The sequence below is a fragment of the Sorex fumeus genome, unplaced genomic scaffold (assembly GCF_029834395.1).
Source record: "Sorex fumeus unplaced genomic scaffold, SorFum_2.1 ptg000264l, whole genome shotgun sequence".
NCBI classification, from domain to species: domain Eukaryota; kingdom Metazoa; phylum Chordata; class Mammalia; order Eulipotyphla; family Soricidae; genus Sorex; species Sorex fumeus.
The window spans coordinates 7318371-7339714 of NW_026606321.1; the positions used below are offsets into that span (position 1 = coordinate 7318371).

Genomic DNA, 21344 nt, shown 5'->3' on the forward strand with positions numbered 1-21344 from the left:
TGACAAACTTTCCACCCATCAGAACAGTGCTGGCAACACCCCATTTGTATAGAGCTGAGGGCAATGGCTTCAGCAGAGTATCTCGGCCCCAAATGCAAATGCAATACGGGATGTCTCTTCCGGCCTGAAGGCCCGTGTGTATCTGCTCTGCTGTGTTAGCTGTTCAGCTCCTGAGCTGACGGGTGCAGAAACTAGCGCAGGGGCAGAGAGGGTGTGAGCAGGGCGCTGAGGGATGGGGGAAGAGGTGGGACCTCACCACTATCTGCCCTTCCTGGTCTCCACACGACCCAGAAAGGCAAGCTGCCAGACTGCCGTGCCTCAGTTTCTCCATCAATGACATGGGATGGGAGGTGGGCGGGGTGTCCTCTACGCTTGCTAGAAGGAGGTGCTGGCTGTGTGTTCCACGTGGGGGTGAGGAGAGGAGGGTGTGATTAAGACAGTGAAGGTGGGGAGCACGTGGGCAGGCAGCCAGCCAGCCAGCAAGGCCCCTGCTGGGCACTGGGGGGGGGGGGGGTGGAGGGGATGCCACAGGAGATGTGGAACCCGCTGGGGTCTGGGGGTCATACAAACATGCCTCCACTTCCCAGAAAGCTGCAATGATGTGTGGCCTTGCACGGAGTCAAGGCTGGACACGGGGTGAGGAGGCAAGTGCTGGAGGCAGAGAAGGAGGCAGAAGCCCAGCACAACTGGTGCAGGTGCCGGACAGGCTCTCGGGTGGAGGGGACGGGGCATCTGCCCTGAATCGGAGTCACTGGGGCCTCAGGAGATGGGGACTCCAGCCCCGTGCTCATGTACGCAGCAAGTGTAGGGGTCCCCCAGAAGCCACAGGGACCCCCATGGGATTCTGATGCAGGTGGTGGGTTTGCTCCACTGGGGGGTCCTGAGTAGAACTGGGTGGATCTGCAGGAGAGCTGAGTGCCCGCCTGAAGTGGGAGGGGGGCCGAGGGGAGGAGAGGGATGGGGAGGGGCAGGGAGGAAAGAGGGTGGGGGACAGTGAGGCAGTTCTGAAGGTGCAGATGGACAGTAAGAAGCCCATCATCAGAGCTGTGTGTCCCTGGGAAATGGGGTGGGGGTGACCAGCCCCTTAGCCCATGTCCAGGCAGTGGACCACAGTTGGGCAGAGACTGAATGCTTGGAGGGGAACAGGGCCCCCCTGAGGGGAGAGAACGGGGTGGGGAAGGCTGTGGACAGTGTCCCTGAGAGGGACCATGGGCAGGACATGGGGAGAAGAAGGCCGTGCTGGCCAGTACCTGGGCATGCTCCTGGCTGGGCACAGCGCTCAGCCCTGTCGCCGCCATGTATGTGCTGCCAATGGTCTTGATCTTCTCGACGCCACTGAACTTGGGCTTGGACAGCAGCTGGAAGCAAGGACAGTGGCCGTTACTCTGCAGGGCCTGATGGATGCGCCTCAGAGACCACAGGGGCAGGGGACAGGCACGACCAGCCCGGCCTCCTTTATCCTGCAGCCATGGTCTGAGCTTGCCCTCAGGAGGTTCAGGGTGTGGCTGACGTGAGCAGATGAGGAGGAAAGAAGAACAATCTAGAATAATTCCTTCCCGTCCCTACCTGCTGTTTTCCAGTCCCGTCTCCACCCAGGTCCTCCAACCCACTATGATGGGTCCTGGCTGGGATGATGGGGGTGCGGGTGCAAGGAGCCCTGGAGGTTCTGCAAGGTTCTGTCCCCACTCCAGAGGTCAGAGTGGGTACAAGGGCACACGCTAAGCACGGAGAGCCTCTTCCGAACCCTGGTTCCTGCGTTTGGAGCAAATTCTTTCAAGATTCATGAAAAGCAGCTTTTGGGGAAAACCCCTGGCTATGTGCCTGGGAGCCGGGTGGAATTGAGAGGGGGGGACACCCCCCACCCAGCCACGGGCAGCCACTTCTCACTGCAGACCAGATGCAGTGGGGATACTGGACAGCTACGGCCATGGCCATGCTCTTAACTTACAGGTAAGTATCATGGCTGGCCCATTTCCATGCCAGGGTAGCTCGCAGCTTGCCCTGGGTCCATCAGTCCTTTGTCGGGACCCTGCTCTTGGCGTGCTAGGAACTAAGGGCAACTGAGGCTTAAGTCAAGTAAATATGGATGTCCAGGGGTAAATATTATTTTGGAGTCAATTAACGGAGCGATAGCACAGTGGTAGGACATTTGCTTTGCACACAGCCAGCTGGGCCGAACCAGGTTCAATTGTTCTGCCCCTCTCGGAGAGCCCGGCAAGCTACTGAGAATATTTCGCCTGTACGGCAAAGCCGGGCAAGCTACCCATGACATATTCAATATGCTAAACACAGTAACAACAAGTCTCACAACGGAGACGTTACTGGGCCTGCTTGAGCAAACTGATGAGCAACGGGAGGACAGTGCTACAATTAACTCCCACGTTACAAAGCATAGCATGAACTGTCTTCCTGTGTCTATACAAAAGGGACATTGCTAAACCATGCAAAGGACATAAAGGAAAGAGAAAAGCAATTTAGGATTATTAGTGCCTGATGGAATTGGGTGTGCCTCAGTTGCCCTGTTGTGGGAGTGGCTCAATAAACCTTAAGCTCCCTGCAGGAGGAGCAAGGACAAACCAATCCAAAACAGCTAGGACACAGCCAGGGTGCTGTGTGGAGAAGGGCCGCCTCAGAGAGGCAACCTCTGCCTCCCAGCATTCCCCGAATCATGGTGGGCCTGTGCTCATTGTCCAAGCCCCTTGAGGACAGGACAGTGAGACAGAACCTTAAAGCCAGAGCTGAGCTCTGGGGGCCAAGGGGACCAAGAGTCCAATTCCTCACAGGGGCCTAACAGGTGACACAAATGAGACAGGACAGGGCATGATGAGGCTGTCGGGTCCCGCATACCTGGTGACCCCTGCATCTGGGGCTGGAGCATCTGTTCACTCCTACCCCATGGCATATCTCCCACAGCTCCATGCCTCAGTTCCCCTGCTTTCTGCCCCCAAAGGTCCTATCCAGAATGTTCTATGCCTCTGCTGGCTGTGACTTAGCCTCATCTATGAAATAGAGGGGCCCACACCTGGGACCTGGAGTCACCACAGTGTGAGGAACGATGGTCACTGTTGCCAGGGGAGATGGCACAACCAAGGGCACCGGGGCAGAACCCAGAGGTGGCGGGGGGGGGGAAAAGGTCTCAACCGGGAAGGACAGAGGTCGCTGTGCACAGCAGGACAGAAGGAGGCCGGGAGAGAAGCACAGCCAAGGGAACCAGGAAGAGAAAGATATTGGATGTCACCCATCGTGTCTGCACTATAGGGAAATAAATGGATGAATGGGAAAGCAGAATAAAATACAAAATAAGCAAAGTTAAAGTATGCCAAGGACACTGGCAACAGCACAGCAGTGAGGGGGGTGTGGAAAGGTGTAGGATTTGCTATGAAGAGTTGAAATGGATCAAATGGAAAGGAAGTCAGGTGAGCTGAAAACAACAGATGTGCCCATTTAAAACCAGGAAGTGAGGCATGGGTTTCTCCGTGAAGGCAGAAGAGGGAATATTGAACAATGACACCTAACTCAAACTCTAAACATACACGGTCCTTCCAAGGATGTATTTACCCTCCCGTGGCTTTCCCAGCAATAACAGCCATCCCCACATGCCTTTCACTTGGTATCTTCCAGACCCCGGCATAGGCCTGCCCCAATGTGCCAATGATCAAGTCTATTCATCATGGGGTTTTTTGTTTGTTTGTTTTAAATAATGCATAAAGGGAAGGTCCCCAAGCATTTTCCAGGAAATTTAGTAGCACACTGGAGGAAGACTATTTCACCAATCTTGTAGCTGTTCCTTGCAGACACACTAGCTTCAAAAATAAAATGCGCCGTGTCCCTAGAATCAGGAGCCAACGCTTTCACACAGAAACACACGCCACCAAGGTGGCCGTTTAAAGCAGGGCACGCCAGAGACACAGTGCAGGGGAATCTGGGTGTGTGTGTGTGGGGGGTGGGGGTGTTCCATGCTGCCTGCCTGCCCAGAGGGTGCTCTGGGCTTCTGGGTGAGGGTCCCAGCACCTACATCGTCAAAGTCGGCGATGATCTCGTTGAGCAGCCGCAGGCACTCCAGGCCTTCCTTGTTCACATCCGACTCTGTGTAGAATTCTTTGAAGTCGGGGATGGAGGCAAACATGACGCAGACGCAGTCATAGGACTGGTGGTATAAGTCCTGTGGGGAGGGAGCTGTCATTGAGCTCGGGAACCCCGACATCTGCGCAGCCCCACCTGGGAGCTCCAGCCCCGCTTAGATGTTGGCACCAGCCCCAGAAGCACCCTTGGCCCCCCGTGTGGGAGTGTTGATAGTAGGGGCTGAATTCTCAAACAGATACAGGAATAGTCACACTGACATGCTGCTCAGAAGATTCCAGCATGCTGCCTTTTTCAAGAGAACTGTCCAATTTCCCTACATCCTGCATCTCCGTAAATGTATCATGTCCAGCTCCCCATTCCCTTATGTCTGCCAAATCTAGAGACGCTACCTATTTTGTGTTTCTCTTTTACATTTTTAAATCATCTTATGGTGAACCATGTGGGATGCTGAGGATTGAACCCGGGTTGGTGTGTGCAAGGCAAATGCCCTACCCGCTGTACTATGGCTCCAGCCCTCAATCATCTTATGGTGCGATTCATTTAATCATTACATTAAAGAATCAACTTTTGCTCTATTGACTGTAGCACTTATGCCATTTTTCTAGTTTATAGAATTTTGCTCATTTGATTATTTCCCTCCTTCTCCTCGTTTACATTTGGCAAAATATAATGTGTTTGTATACACATATGTACGTATATAAATTTATACATGTATGAGTACAAATACGTATTTATAGATATAAAAAAATTTCTATAAAGGACTAAATAAAGGAGGAAAAATATACAACGATGGCAAATCCTCACTGCTAGAGAAAAAGTAGACCAAATCATTATTGCTCCTTATTAATATACACAAAAAATTTCTAATGACTTTGAAGTGTTTCATAGTATAAAGGAAAGACATGGAATCAGACCCATGTGAGTTCTGACCTGGAATTGGGATCAGCCCCTTTCCCGGGGATGGGAAACACACCCCATCCACCCCATGCCCCCAGAGTGACCGGGGGTCAGGGTCTGTGTGTGTGTACGCGTGTGTGTGTACCTGCATGTGTGTGCACATGTGTGCGTGCACATTTATGCATGCGCGCGCGTGTGTGTGTGTGTGTGTGTGTGTGTGTGTGTGTGTGTGTGTGTTGTGTGCATGAGATTCCTCCGGCGAGGATCACCCATGCCAGGGGAGAAAAACAGGCTGAAGTTGGGTGCAGGAGTAAAGCCATCCCGATGGTCTGTTCTCTGAAACATGAAGTCAAGTCATTTTCCTTGAAAGGGGTTGGAAAACGTCCCCCCAGGCTTGCTGCTGGTAGTGGTGGTGGTGAAATTCTTCAGTTTTAATGAATTTTATTATTTTTTTCCCAGACTCTTATGACTTTCGTACATCTGGAATATCTGCTTCCAGTGGGGCGTTTGTGGTTTGGCAGGTGCTGTGCTAATTGCGCTGTGAGTTTTGGCTGTAGAAATCAGCGACAGCCTTGGGTCCTGCAGGGAGTTGGTGGGAGGACTGGGTGGGGCGGGGGCTGCAGAGACCCTTCTCCCCAGAACCTGGCCCCTCCCCCACGTGCTGCCCTCCCAGCCTTCCTTCCAGGGAACCCATGCTTCCTGTCCCTCATGCTTCCTGTCCCTCGAAAGGAGGAGTCCACCTTTCTGTCCATGTGTGGGCAGGTTCCCAGTCATGGGTGCAGCCTTGTGACATGCCAAGCTCCTTCTTGAACTGTCAGGGAAGCTGCCAGCCTTGGTCCCCGGGGGGTGCGTGGTGCCCCTGTTGCGGGCTGGTGAGGACAGTGTTCCCCCCAGCAGGGCGAGCAGGGGCCACAGCACTGCCTCCTGTGGAATGCCAGCACCACCCACTGCACTTTCCAGAACTGGGCGTGACCAGGGGTCAGGGGAGCCCACGGGTTGTGGTGACCTCCCAAGGGGATTCAGTTCCCCAGGAAGCTCACACACCCTCTAACTACAAGCAGCTCGTCCACCTCCCCTGGACGACGATGGGCACATTCTGACACTGGGCCGGGCCCCGGGGCCCCACTTGCCCTGCCCGCCGGCCAGCCTGCTCGCCTGACCTCGTTCTTGAGGCTCCTGGCCAGGAAGTGCTCGGCCACGTGTGCGGGCAGGACGTTCTCCAGTAGCACGCGGTTCAAGTTCTCCATGGTCTCGATCTCCTCCCGCTCTTTGTTGAACTTGTTCTTCCACAGGAAGTCTAACCTACAGTAATATTCATTCTGTTACAAGAGGACACAGAGGTAAAGAGACAATAGGCATCGTGTCCTGCGGCGGGCGAGGCGTCCACACAGAGAAAATCAAAGAACACCCCCCCCCCCCCACCCACCCAGCAGAACGGCCCTGCCCCTTGCACCCTCGTACCAACCCCAGAACTTCCGTCCCACCAGAACACTGACTTGAAAAATAAACCGACTAAAGCAAACTCGTTTGGAAGGGACCCAGGCTCAGCGCCAGAGGGAGGAAGCGCCACAAAAGTGTCCTCGTGGCCGCGTCCCCGTGAGATGGCTTGGATCATATTTTTTGAAAAGAGACATCACAGAATATAAATAGTGAAGGAGTGAAAAATAAACAACACATTAGGAGACAGTGCCTTGTTGAAGGACGTGCATTTAAAAGATAATGGTGTGCGTGCAAGGCAGTTTGCCTTTAAAATTTGAAAATCCATTTTCCCCAGCCACAAATTAGGTAATTAAGTATTCATTGTGAAAATATGTATTCTTTCTCATTAGGGATGGCATTGTGCTGAGAATAGCATTATATTTAGACAGAAGTTCATCCTGGAATAATTTAATCGGGAGAGTGCCTGGGACTAAAATATGTGTTTTGGCCTCAGAACGTATTGGAATTAAGTTTGTCTTCGAAAAAAAAAACCAATGCCTAGACTCAGGGAAAGCTGGGAAGGGGGCTCTGGGAGGAATGGGCGCTGGGACTTTTACATAGCATGAACACACTGGAAATTTGGGGAGTGGCAAATTCCACTGACTTCAAAGGTAGCTCTCACACCATAACCCTGAAATTCTACAATACCGTGCATCAATTGCTCGAGCGGGCCCAGTAACATTGTGAGACTTGTTACTGTCTTTGGCATATCGGATACGCCATGGGTAGCTTGCCAGGCTCTGCCGCGCGGGCGAGATACTCTCGGTAGCTTGCCAGGCTCTCCGAGAGGGGCGGAGGAATCGAACTCAGGTCGGTCATGTTGGCTGCGTGCAAGGCAAACACCCTACCTGCTGTGCTATCGCTCCAGCCCTGCGTCAATTGAAAAAAAAAAAGGAAAAAAGAAAGAACAAATAAAGAGAAAAACAATGTTTTTACAAAACACTGGTAGGAGCTGGAGTGATAGCTCAGTGGGTAGGGCGCTTGCTTTGCATGTGGACAACCCGGGTTCGATTCCCAGCATCCCATATGGTCCTCTGAGCACCGCCAGAGGTAATTCCTGAGTGCAGAGCCAGGAATAGCCCCTGTGCATCGCCGGATGTGACCCCAAAAAGCAAAAAAATAAAAAAAAATAAAAAACACTGGTAAAACTGAGATGTCTGTGTATAAACAAGACAGTCTCAGGTGTGGGGGTCCGTCTACAGTGGCTGAGAGCCACGGGATTGGTCTCCAGGTTCACCAGCGTCTGTCTAGAGAACAGGAGATCGGCAAATGCAAAAATTAAACGCAGGGCATTGTTCTACAATTGGACTTTACAAACAAGGTACAAAAACCCCAGCACACACAATTTATTCATGCATAAATGATAAATTTTTTTTTTAAATTCACATTTCAAACCCTAAACGAACACCGGGTCAGGCTCATCTGTGTATGAAATGCTCAGAGTCCTTCTCTCTCCTCTCCTCTCTGCCGTGGCATTAATTATTATCTCACATAGTGAGAAATGTTTGAAAAGGCTGCAAACGAGATGTTTTAAAAGCTTGTCTACATTCGATTTTTCCAGTAATACCACAATTTCTCCTACATTTTGTGTTAATAAGAGTCAGGCCATGCACCTAACCAAGAAAGTCCTCTGGTTTGGAGAGCAGATTATTTATTTGGTCTTTGGTGGTGGTGGGGGGTGGGGACGGAGAGGGAGCCCAGAGGTGAGACAATTCTCACCACACTGACAGTGGCACGTACCACTGGTGGCTCACACTTGAACATGATTTGACTAATGCAAACTGCAGTGCTGACATCACTGTGGTGGGTCAAAGGGATGGAGGGAATTCTCGGTGGTGGCGCCAGGAAGAGACAGATGCATATTCCAGCTTTGACACGAAACCCAAGGCCATGGCGTCAGCTGAAGGGGGCAGGAGGGGAGGCCGTGTACTCCAGAGATTTTCTGGCTTTTCGAGCAGTCGCTGTGGCCCAGAGCTCAGGTTCCTTCGGGAAGGAGTCGCGGCAATTGGAAGGACTCCAGGGAACCAGCAGGGCATTCTGTCACTCCCAGAGATCTCTCGGGCACAAGGCCACCCGATGTATAGCGTCTTCTCCATTACGTTTGTGAGAGAAACGCGTAGAAGTTGCCAGCAAGGAGGAACATCCCTACCCCTGGTCAGTGCTCACTCCCATGGTCAGCGCTCATTCTGCTGGTCTGAGCTCACTCTGCTGGTCAGCTTTCACTCCGCTGGTCAGCGCTCACTCGCTGGTCAGTGAGTGTTCAAAACCTAGTGGCCATGCTCTCTCCTGGGGAATTTCCAAAGAAACCACTTCCTTAGTTCCCAGGCTCCACCCTGGAGCTCGAACCCCCTTTGGGGAGGCACAGCTACCAGGCCTGGCTGAGTCTTTCCCAATGGGGTACTGTGTTCTCAATTAAGGCAATTAACAGGGCTGCAGAAAGCTTGTTTTCTTTTTTCTGAAAAAGGATGGTCAGTCAGATAAGATTAATTGGCCAGGGTCGGAGAGATAGGACAGGGGGAAGGGCTCATGTCCGGCATACTACTGACCTTGCATGCTGGGGATCAGGGTTCGATCCCTGGCATCCCATAGGGTGCCCTGAGCACTGCCAGGAGTAATTCCTGAGTGCAGAGCCAGGAGTCAGCCTGAGTACCACCGGTTATGGCCCAAAAAGCAAAACGCAAGCAAGCGAAGAGATGGGGTGCCAGTGTCCCGGCAGGAAGTGAGCCCTGGAAGCTTGCTCTGCAGGACCCCCGGAGAGACACTTCTAGTCAGCACAAAATCCCGTTTGCAGAGTCCCTGGTTCCTGGGAATGATCGCACATGATAGCAGAGCAGGTGCCTGACAATGCAATTCAGAGTAGCAAGCGCAACCCCCGTTGCTAATTTTGCCAATTAGCGTCAGTTATTGAGGTGGTGCGACTTCGCTTACAAAGTCTTTGACATCCACTGAGGCTGAACGGAAACTCCCTCGTGTCCCATATCTCCCGCTTGCGCCCTGGCCCCTGGTGGAGCATGAGAGTGACTTCCTCTGGCCCGGATCTCTCATGGCAGGGGATGGTTCTGATGCTGCCACGTGTGTTCGCAATGTGTATCCACAGTGCATGGTGGGACCCGCCCCAAGCCCATGCCCAGCCAACAGCTTACCTGTCTGCCCAGCACGAGCAGTGTGACGAAGAAGATGAAGAGTGACACGGAGCCCATGGTCTTCAGGTCCTTCCAGATGCCGGGTCTGCAGGGAGTGGCAGAAGCAGCGCAGCAAACAACAACAGAGAGGACTTAGGGGTCGCGTATGGACAAGCAGGTTTCTATCTATGTCAGACAAAGGCACGCCTGCACACACTTCAAATATATCTTTGCGCACAGACTGAGTCAAAACAAAACTCTTTGGGGAGCGTGATAAAAAAAAAACTTCCAAATTAATGCACACTTTAAAAAAATTTTGCTTAACCATAGCACCCAAAAGGAGAGAGAGAACAAAAGGGAATGTCCTGCCACAGAGGCAGGGTGGGATGGGGGTGGGGTGGGGGGTGGGAGGGACACTGGGATCAGTGGTGGTGGAGAATGGGCACTGGTGGAGGGATGGGTATTCAATCATTGTATAACTGAAACCCAAGCACTAAAATTCGTAAGTCTACAACTGTACCTCATGGTGTTTCATTAATAAAAATTTAAAAAACAAACAAAAATTTTGTTTTGCTTAATCCCAAATGCTACCAAATAGAATAGTGGGATGTTAACATTTATGCTATGGGGATGGATATGAAATCTGAATAATCTGGCATCTGATATACACCAGAAGTTTTAATAATCATGTGAAGTATGCACACAGAGTAAGAAATTGATTTCTATCAACGACTATCTTCTGGGAAGGACACATTTTATAGAATGTTCTGGCAGATAGTTACTTCTTATTTCCTTTTATCTGATGTAGTATCATAAAGGCGAAGCCCAGAGGGAGACCTTTTGGCACGCTGCCCTCTGCCACTCAGGTCTCTTAACTTTCTGGCATCTTTACCTCCCTGTCACTTGGTTGTTAAATCTAAAATTCCTGAGTGTGACTTAGGAAGCCTCCCCTACAAGCGGGCTCTGTCGAGGACAAAGATACCGATATTGTCTTTGCGTCTGTGAGTTGGGTGTTGCTTCCCGTTGGTTGATGAGGGAGGTGAGGGACCTTAAGCCCCTCCATTCAGTAGAGAGGGGAAGCCGCCTTCCCATCTGGTAATGATGGTTCAGGATTAGCCATTGGGGAGCCTGGGTGAGTGGCCACCCATGGTGGGGGAGACAGGAAGGACCACCCAGAGAGCCATATTCACTTCTGGAAAGATGGGAACGAGAACCCAGAAATAGGAGCAAGCAGGGCTGGGGTGGGGCAGGGCAAGCCAAGACAGTGGGTAGGGGTGTGTGGCTGGTCCTCCCAGCCAGCTCCTCCTCCAGCATCTTTCTCTGGGGTCTGGGCAGCTGATCTCCAGGGACATCCCAACCTCGGGGCTGGGCTTTCACAGCATTTCTTATGGGAGTTAGCCCCCACCATCCAGGGTTGGGATGAGGAGCCCTGTGCATCTCAGGACGGAGAATCTCTTCCCTGGGTGACCTTTGGACTCTGGAAGAGCTGCCAGGCTCTCTCAAACATGTGTGCAAACGTGGGAGGGGTCCCAAGCTCCCACTCTTGGATGCTCACAGGGCGAGCTGCCATTGGGCCTCAGATGCTCAGCAAGCGTGGATGGATCAGAAATCAGTGAGCGTGGATGGATCAGACATCAGTGCCAGTTACCCCTTGCGGAGAACGTGGGCAGGAGGGCCAGGGCTGCTGGGGTGGGTGGGATCTGTAGGGGTCTGGGGCTCTGGGGCCAGGTTAGGAGAGCAGGAAGGGCCTGGGGGTTGCCCAATATCCTACAGGCCAACGAAAGGCCCCTGGAGCACACATGCCACCACTGCCCCTAACGTCCAGTGTCTTAGAAAGGCAAAACCAAGACAGCAAGCACAAAGGACAGGAGTGCTGGACAGCAAAGGCCCCTGGCTGTACACAGTCACAGCTTCCTGCTTCCCATTCTCCTCAAAGCAGACACGAGGTACTTCTCTGAGGCCTCTCCCGGGAGAAAATTTGCACATCTCACTTCTTTTCCTGCCTTGGATGTGTGCGCTCAGGACACAGCTCATAAAGGGACACCCGGCTGCCCTATTAGCTGTCTACAACATTCATCAAGGGCCAGAAATGGCTCTCTGCATGCGGCAGATAAATATTACAGCATTTTTGCTCAGAGATTCTGAAAATTTATTGCAAGACTGACTTTGATTTCATTCTCCTCTTGGCTGAGATCTCGGAAAATTTCCCTAATACAATTATGTCTATTTGCAACTCAACTATCCTGAGCTTGATTACAGATTATCAGGCTCTCGTGGTGTGGAGGATGCCGGGAATTCAGTTAGGTGGAGAGAATGCAGGCAGTTGTTCTCCTGGAAGTGTTCTCATTGGTGGGCCAGGAGCACATGGGCAGCAGGCCCCTCCCTACATTTAGAGGAAGGAGAAAGGCAGTCAAGTGGTCTCGATACAAACTGTCTTCTGGGGCAACAGACGATGCAATTTCTCCTTCAGTTTCCATTGCTTAGAGAAATGTTACGCAGGGTTACGCAGAAACATTGGCCGACTTGAAAATGAACCCAATACTTCATAGAAAACCCGGCTTTGCCATCAAGATGTGAAGTGGAGAGCTAGCATACGGATTCAAATCTAGTTTGTTCTAAACGGAATATATATTCATCATGAGCTTATGGAGGCAACCTGGTGACAGAAAAGATGAGCTAAGTCAGTGGCCAGGAGGCACGTCTGGCTAGCGTCTGGCCATGGCTGAGCCCGGGCAGTGGCTTCACCCTGGAACAGAGGCCGCGGGCGCCCATGTCTTCCCCTTGTCATCTGCAAGAGGAGGTGGCAAATGTGGGAACGCACTCACCTCTCTCCACCTCCCTTTCCTCATCATGCAGCTTGCTGAGTTGTTTAGTGGGGGTGTTTATGTGTGTGCGTGAGTGTGTGTGTGAGGGTGTGCGCGTGTACATGTGTGAGTCTGTGTGTGAGTGTGTGTATGTGTGCACACACATGTGTGCATGTGAGTGTGAGTCTGTGCGTGTATCTGCGCGTGTGTGTGAATGCGTATGTGAGTGTGTGCATGTGTGTGAGTGTGAGTCTGTGTGTGTGCATGTGAGTGTGTGCATGTGTATGACAGTGCACACGTGTGTGAGTGTAAGTCTGTGTATATATGTGTGCATGTGTGTGAGTGTGAGTCTGCATGGGTGTGTGAGTGTGCATGAGTGTGTGTGTGTGAATGTGTGTGAGTGTGCATGTGCGTGCATGTGAGTGTACATGTATGTATGTGCATGTGTGTGAGTGTGTGTTGCTCTGCCCTGAGGATATACTCAGCTCTGAAGTCCTTTTTGGGTGCCCTGATTTGGGGGGACTGGGTTGCGGCTGTTTATATCCTGGGTCGAGGACAGGAAACCAAAATATCCTACAGTGCCCAGGACACAGACCAACCCCGCACACTAGAGTTCAGAGTGTTGAGTCCAGAAACCCTGGATCATTTCTGTCGAGACAGGCAAGCAACATGATGGCAGACACCAGCAGACCTGCCGGGAAATGCACCTCCAGGTGATGCTGTGTGGGCAGAGGGACCTGCCCAGCACACAAGGAACGGTACTTGGGGCCCACTTTCAGCCTGTAAGCTGTGTGAGAATGTGTGCGCGCAGCCGCTTCTCACTGTCTCTGCAGACGCCATGGAGCCCCCCGAACCACCCACTCCAGGCTCACAGGAAGGAAAGGCGGCCGGCGCTTTCCAGGCTGAGCTCGCTCCTGCCCCCTGCCTAGCCCCCCAGGAGAGGAGGCCATGGGGGCGCCTACCTGCGGAACAGCACCTGGCTGTAGTCGTCCAGCACGTGCGCGTGCGTGTGCAGGAGGATGGTGTTGTAGCCCACCAGGGCCACCATCATGATCAACATCTTGAGCTCATAGTTGACACGTAGGAAAACGGAGCAGGACAGTAGCCCCAGGATGCAGCTGTAGATGAAGTACTGTGGGCGGCAGAGGGGCAGAGAGAGGCGTCAGCCCGGGGAACGGGCACATGGGCTGGGGGCCACCGCCAGGCGCTCTGGGGAGCTGACAAAGAGACTGCGAAACCTCTGCTCTGTGCTCTCTCACGCGGTGGCCACGGCCCAGGCACACGAGACTTAAATAAATGGCGCAGGGAGAGAGAGAGAGAGAGAGAGAGAGAGAGAGAGAGAGAGAGAGAGAGAAGGGGAGCGAGGGAGGGAGAGGGAGAGAGAGGGAGAGCGAGGGAAAGAGAATGAGGGAGAGAGAGGAAGAGAGAGGAAGAGAGAAGGAGGGAGAGAGAAGGAGAAACAGGGAGAGAGGGAGAGGAAGAGAGAGAGGGAGGGAGAGAGAGGAGAGAGGGAGAGAGAGAGGGGGAGGGAGAGAGAGGGGGAGAGAGGAAGAGAGGGGGAGGGAGAGAGGGGGAGGGCGCACAGGCGAGAGGGAGTGGGCGAAGGAGGGGGTGCTGACTGGCCTGCATGCAGCTGGTCCCCCTGGCACCCACATGGCCCCGAGCCCCGCTGGATGCTCTGTGGAGTCCGGTGAGGCTCCCAGGGGTGACCCTGATGCAGCCCCTCTGCCCTGAGCCGCAGTCCCCGGGTGGGGACTCCCGAGTACCGCTTGGATGTTCCCCCTCCACTAGAAACACCTGCTGCCCAGAGGAGCGTGTTAAGAAACAGCCTCACATGTACCGACAATATTGTTCAGAAACTATCCCTCAGATTTCATGGGGGCCTGTTCTGCCATTTCCTCAAACACTCTGACTTGCCCAGCGCTCCCAGGTCCTCAACAGTGACTGCGGGTGAATCTCGTTTGGTTTCTGGCTCCTTCACTCATGGAGAGGAAGAAATCATTCTGGAGCCCCGGGAACGGCTGGCGGGCTTGACTGCGGAGGCCTGCCAGTGGCATTTCCTCCTTGGCCCTGGGCCTGGCATGGAGGCTGGCCGCAAGGTACATGGGAACCTTTCTCTCGCAAAGCCCCCAGTGTGGTCTCAACCAACAGGCCTTGTCACCAACCCGCCTCTCACGGATCATAGGCTTCACAGTGAAGAGCCGCCTGATTCTTTCAGGTGTGTGTGTGTGTGTGTGTGTGTGTGTGTGTGTGTGTGTGTGTGTGTGTCGGGGGGGCGGGAGGGGCATAGCCAGTGGTGCTCAGGGCTTATTCCCAGCTCTGCATCAGGGACCACTTATGGTGACCTCAGGAGACCGTATGGGGCCCTGGGGATCAGCCCTGGCTCAGCCGCATGGCTGCAGGTGCCCTGCCTGCTGTCCTATGGTCCGTACCGAAGATGCCTCATTCCGATGGGGCTTTGGATGAGGAGCAAAATGAAGACCAGGGCTTCTCGGCAAATTAAGCCTAAGGCAGACCCCTGGGGAATCTGTGGTGGACTCCAGTCAAACAGCCTGAAACAGACACGTCCCCAAGGGACCCCCAAAACCTCTTCAAGAGCCTCCCAGGAAGCGGAAATGCAGAGGGGAAGGATCAGAACACACACCAAAGGACAAGCCAGGGACAGGACAGGAACGACCAGTTTGGGGCAGGGCACGTGCTAAGTAGACAGTTCCGGTCAGTGCCAGAGAGCTTGTGGGGTGTCCCTGCTGATGCAGAGGGACCCACCCGCACTGCTGCCTACGGGTGCTGGCCCAGGAAGTGAAAATGCAAATCCTGACACGGTTTCCCCATTCTAGCAGGCCAGGGTAAAGGCTAAAGGAAGTCCCTCCACAGCTGCAACTGACTCCGCTCACCTCTGCCAACTGATGCACCCACAATCCCCCGTCCGCTCTGAAGGGGACTCAGGCCCCTACGGACACTGTCCCAGGTGTGAGTTGGAGGAGTGCGAGGCTCCCGCAGCCACAGGACAGGCAGGAATACTGACTGCATCCCTGTCCCCAGCGAGTCAGAGAAAACCAACCGAACCCGGACCCTGAGCCTGGAGCGAGCGTGAGAGACACTCCGCAGTGAGCAGGGACCCCCAGAGCCACTGTGTGTCAGCGTGGGGGTCAGGTCAGGCCTGCTGGGGGTGGCCCCCTCCCACACTCAGCTGCAGGGCCCCCAGGAGCGATGCCAGGGGGACAGGCCGCGTCCTTACCGGCAGGAAGAACAGGCTCTGGGCCCTCAGCAGGGCAGCTGGCACGGTGGGCGCACTCGTGTTCGACGTGTTGAGAGCTGAAGGGACGGTGTCCTCTGGGTCACTCAGGAAGAACTGCAAAGGAGGTTTTGTTTGTGCCAAGGCAGTGGCTCTCTGACTGGAGGCGTCCTTCTCTGCAGAATGCGGAGTGGACGCCTCCAGCCTCAGAGCCCTTGGAGTGGACACCTCCAGGCTCACTGTCTGCTCTGCAATACTGCAGGGACTTCTGGTCAGGGGGTGGCTACATACTACGGCCCTGGGTCCCAATCAGCAAAGTCGAGATCCTGCGGACAGGCATTGCAGAGGCCCCATTAAACAGCAAACACGGCCGAAGGCTGAGCCAGCCTGGGCGCACATCCCCCCCCCTGCCAGTGCTTGGGGGTCACGGGACGGTTCCCGCAGCAGCACCGCCATCCTGTTCAGACTCTGAGTCCCAGGAGAGGCCACTGCACCCCATCCCATGCTTGCTGTCCATTACACTGAGCACCTGGTGGCCCTGGGACAGCCAAAGCACAGGAGTGAGCCCCCAGGGCACGTTTGCTCTTCTTGCCGAACTGGGGTGTCCAATGATGGGTTCGGTCACAGGGCCAAGAAGGAGTGAGAGTCTGTGTGGGAACGGGCTCAGGCAGTGTAGAAGTGGAGGTCAGGGGAAGGAAGAACGTGCAGTGCTGAGTAACCTTGCAGGATGGAGAGTTTCAAGGAGGAAGGACCAGCCCAGGTGCGCTGGAAGCCGGTGGCTTAAGCCTGCACGGCCCCCATGTGCCCAGCAGAGGGCACCCGGGTCCCTGCCGTTACCCGCCAGGGCGGTGCAGTGTTATCAGCAGGGCCAGGAGGATGGCAGAGGGTGCGGGCACAGCACCAACTCCAGCACCTGCTCTGCATCTCTGGAAGCCCTGGGCATGGCCCATGAGGGCAGCCCAAGTCCTGGCGGGTGCGCTGTGCAGGAAGTTCTAGCAAAGCTCTCTAGCTCCCCAGCAGGGAAACGGTTTCCTTGCAGGACTTACTCTCAGCTGCAGTTTCCTGTGTGTCGCTAAAGCAAAGGAGAGGGGCCTTGGCAGGGAAGGAACCACCTACTTCACACATAGATGGGGATCTCCGTGCGGGTGGAGAGGCAGGGCTGCCAAGGCCCCGGCACAGAGAGAAGCCTGGCTTCCTCCCACCCGCAGCCCCCATGGACCAGGATCGCAGGGGCAGGGCAAAGCCTTGTTCCACCCCTGCTCCATTTCATTTGGCACTAGCTTCTTTGAATTTCATTCCACCCTCAGCTCTTTAATGCCTGGTTCTTCACACAGTTTCCCTCCTCACTCACGTACTAATGAAATTCCCTCCCTCCCTCCCTCCCTCCCTCCCTCCCTCCCTCCCTCCCTCCCTCCCCTCTCTCCCTCCCTCCTTCCCTCTCCCTCTCTCTCTCCCCTCTCTCTCCTCTCTCTCTCCTCTCTCTCTCCTCTCTCTCCCCCCTTCTACCTCTCTCTCTCGTTTTATACCACACCCGGCACTGCTCAGGGCTTACTCCTGGCTCTGCACTCAGGGGAATTACCCCCTGGTGGCACCTGGGGACTCTCTGTGGTGGTGAGGATCGAACCCAGGTAGCTGCTCGCGAGCCAAACTCCCTCCCTTCTGTCCTGTCCCTCCAGCCCTGGAACAACGTATCCAGAGGAAAGGCATGATGGGACTGGAGGGGTGTTTTCTGGGGATGCTTCTCTCCCGAGTCCTCACAGTCACGGTGAAACCCCAAACCCAACAACAACCACAGACAAGCCTCGAACACACCTGCTCCTGAGTGCTCGGCCTGCCATACATTTAGATAGTGACTCATGAGGCAATAAAAAGTACAATTGACTTCTGGATCGATTCGCTTCCGATCTAGATAGTCTGAGAAGGGCGGTGATAAATGCGGCGTTTATCAGGCTGGCGTGGAGGCTGTAAGAATAAGCGGTCCCTTGGTAAAGGACACTGAGGCCCGTCAGCCATGCGCTCCTTTAGTGTCCGCTGCCCTGTGGCCCTGCAGCGTCCCAGCCTGGGGAAGGCGTGGTCCCCCCGAGGTGTGAACTATGCTGTTTGGGAGCCTCTGAAACCTCCTTCCCGCAGGGGCTAGGCGGGCAGCTGACTGCCCGGCGTGAGAGCTGGAGGGCCAGCCAGGACAGGCCAGCATCACGCCCGGGGAAGCGCACTTCAAAGTGCTCCTGCCAGGGATCATTCACCTCTCAGACCCCTGGGCAGGCACCTCCACATGGGCGTTCCAGCTACTCTGTGCACACACACACCCGAGGAGAGGGACTGAGTGGTCAGCGCAGCCGGGCCCTGCTGTGTGGAGGCTAGAACATTCTCCAACTCTGCCTGGGACCCTCTGGTGCCTGGTCTCTTCCAGCCCCACTGCGGCCGGGCTGCCCTCAGCCAGGGTCAAGCTGTGATGTCCCCTTACACACCCAACACTGCAGAAGAGGACGGAAATTTTGCCAACTGCAGAAAGTGTATGTGCGTGTGTGTATTTGTGTGTGCACGCATGAGTATGTGTGCATGTATGCAGCCATGCATGTAAGTGCATGCATGTGTGTATGCATGTGCACGTATGCATGTGTATATGTATGTATGCGTGTGTGTCTGTGTGTATGTATGTCTGTGAGTGCATGTGCGTGTGTGAATGCATTGTGTGCATGTGTTCGTGTGCATGTGTGCATGCGTGTGCTAGGTCATGTGCATGTGTGCACACGTGTGCATGTGTATGTGTGTGTATGTATATCTGTGCATGTGCATTGCATGCATATGTGTGTATGTGTATGTATGTCTGTGAGTGCATGTGCGTGTGTGAATGCATGTGTGTGCATGTGTATGTGCAGTGCATGTGTGTGCATGTGTGCGCAAGGTGTGCGGGGGTGTGCGTGTGCATATGTGTGTGCATGTGTGTGTGTGTGGCAGGGTGGGCAGGGGCATGGAGTCAGGCCTCTGGAAGACTCCGTTACACGGTGCTCGTGTTGCTGGCCGTCCCCGCTCTTCCTATTGCAGGAGCCCAGGGAGCAGGGGTGGGGCGGAATCTTCCGGAAGGAGCCCCTTCTTTCTAGCTTCTCTCATGCCCCCCAAGGCCTGGTTGGGTGCTGTGCTGGGCGGGCAGCACTGGGCGCTGTGGGCAAGGCCTGTGCCAGGGCAAGCTAGGGGAGGCAGGGGGCGCTTACCATGTTAAAGACGGCCATGGTGAGGACGATGACCGTGGTGATGACTGTCAGGGCGATGCGCGGCCACGGCCGGCTGGCGATGATGCCCGAGGACCTCAGGAGCCAGAGCAGCGAGGCAGGGGCCTTCTTGCTGCACTGCTGCGGGGAGAAGGACACAGCACTGAGCGGGGATGCGGCTGGCCAGCAGCCCCATTCCCCTGACGCACAGCGCTGGTCTTGGGGTTGTCAGCTGGCAGCCCGCCCCACTTCTCCCCCCCCCCCCCCCCCGCACCGGGGTCTGGCCAGCCACAAGCCCGATTAAAACAACATTGGCATTGTCCCTGCAACTCGAGAACAAATTAATGCTGCTGTGATCATCCATGCCGGTGGTGCTTGTAGGACCTTTAAAGAGAACCAGAAATTATGCTTGAAGATGTCTCTGGAAAGGGGAAGAAGGCGTCAGCTAACTGAGCCGCCGGGTGAAGGTGGGGGGGGTCTGCTCCTGGGGGGCTGAGACACAGGGCTCATAGGCCTGGGGTGTTGAGAGCAGATTCAGATTCCGCTGACCATGAGGACACAGCCAGGCCCCTGGACAGCTGGGCTGACCCCGAAGAGACGATGCCTGTCCACTGGGTTTAGTCAGTCCTGTGTGGGACTTCCTCCCTTGCAGAGAATTGCTACTCAGGTTTTATTTATTTATTTTTTTAATTAACATTTTGAAACATTTTGTTTGTGTGAAACAGAGGCTCTCTCATGTGCCCTCTGAACCTTATATATATATTTTTAAATTATAGTTTGGTTGTGTTTACTCACTTTGTTGTACAGTAGTTTTCTAGAGATTTCCATCTGGCATCATGGACGCTCATGATTGATGACACAACTTCCCTTCCCACCACCCCCGCAAGCATGGAGCTGCCATATACATGCTGACTCTTAAGCGTTGGACTCTGCGGGGTCTTGAGCCGAGGGTCCTGCTGTAGGGGTCTACCCGTGACCAGCCTTATTTCAGCGCACTGGCTTCCAGAGGGGTCCGCCCCATAGCCTGAGCGGTGTTCCTTTTTCGGAGGCTAAATACAATTCTGTTCTATATAATAGACACTCACCTCTCAGCCAATACTTGTGGTGGTTTCAGTGAAAGAAATTTTGTTTTCCTTTTTGGGTCACACCCAGTGATACTCAGGGGTTACTCCTGGCTCTGCACTCAGGAATTACTCCTGGTGATGCTCGGGGGACCATATGGGATGCCGGGAATCGAACCCGGGTGGGCTGCATGCAAGGCAGCCCTACCCACTGTGCTGCCACTCTAGCCCAGTGAAAGAAAGTTCCAAAGAAGCAATAAGTACCTTTGACCCTTTGGGCTGCTGTGACTAAGTTAAAACAAAGCCGTGACTGGTGCAGTGTAGAGGCTCAGTGCACACTCTGCTGAGCACTGTATTTCTCTCACCCCTCTGCATTCTCTCCGTGGGATTCCCGCCAACCTGCTGCAGATGCAAACACGGCAGCTGGAGCCCAGCCAGACTCCCCTGAAGGGCTGGGAGGGGGGTCCTGGGACTCAGCCCCCACAGCTGGGGGCTTTCTGAAAGGTAAATAGCCTCTCTGATCCCAGTTTCTGATTTTTAATTTGACTGCATTTTTGTTTTCAAGGCTGGAGCGATAGCACAGCGGGTAAGGCGTTTGCCTTGCATGCGGCCAGTTGGCCGACCGGAGTTCAATTCCTTCGCCCCTCTCGGAGAGCCTGGCAAGCTACCGAGAGTATTTCTCCCGCAGGGCAATGCCTGGCAAGCTACCCGTGATGTATTGGATATGCCAAACACAGTAACAACAGGTTTCACAATGTTACTGGGCCCGCTTGAGCAAATCGATGAACAACAGGACAGTGCTACAGTGTTTTGTTTTCAGGATTTGGAGCTACCCCCAGAAGTGCTCAGGAGCGACCCCAGGTGCTTGGGGGCCCTATGAGGAGCTTGGCATTAAGCCAGGGCCGGCTGCTGCCGGGCAAAAGCCTAAGCCTGGGGTACCTCTGCAGCCCCCTGATCTCAGGGTCTTTCCCTCTCAAAGGGGACAGAGAACAGCAACACCTGCCACCCCTGAAGGTTTAGGAGTCACACCAGGCCTGGGAGAGGGCGAGCTCAGCCCTTCCTGTCATACTTACGCTAACGCAGAGCTTGTCACCACACTAAGCCCTGGAGTCTACTAGGTTTCTGTCCCTAGGCCAACGATTCCTCCCACCCGCAGCTGTTCCCGTCCCCCTCCTGGAACGAAGAGACTATGTAGGAAGGAAGAGACTATGTAGAGGGGTTGAAGGGGGGGGGGGGTGGCTGAGGCATCTGAGCCTGGGGCTTCGTGGGGACAATTCCCTCCAGGCAAGACAGAAGAGCTGCATTTCCCTAGGAAATGACTTTGCAGGACCTTTGGTGGCTTTCTTGTATTTATTTGTTTATGCATTTACTGTAACTGTGAGATACACAGTTGCAATGCTGTTTGCGGTTGGGTTTCAGTCATCCAATGTTTCAACACCCGTCCTTCCACCAAT

The 21344-nt window shown here is 54.2% G+C and overlaps 1 protein-coding gene across 1 annotated transcript in view; it reads right to left on the reverse strand.

Annotated features, from left to right (window-relative positions):
* The window catches only part of ADCY2 (adenylate cyclase 2), a 318432-nt gene that overhangs the window by 13620 nt on the left and 283468 nt on the right, over positions 1-21344 (reverse strand). The window contains exons 16-22 of the mRNA XM_056109037.1: positions 18833-18970; positions 15624-15737; positions 13348-13517; positions 9603-9687; positions 6141-6299; positions 4016-4162; positions 1251-1358 (exon numbers count right to left, since the gene is read on the reverse strand). Coding sequence (XP_055965012.1) covers positions 1251-1358; positions 4016-4162; positions 6141-6299; positions 9603-9687; positions 13348-13517; positions 15624-15737; positions 18833-18970 — 921 coding nt within the window. The remainder of the gene's footprint in view (positions 1-1250; positions 1359-4015; positions 4163-6140; positions 6300-9602; positions 9688-13347; positions 13518-15623; positions 15738-18832; positions 18971-21344) is intronic.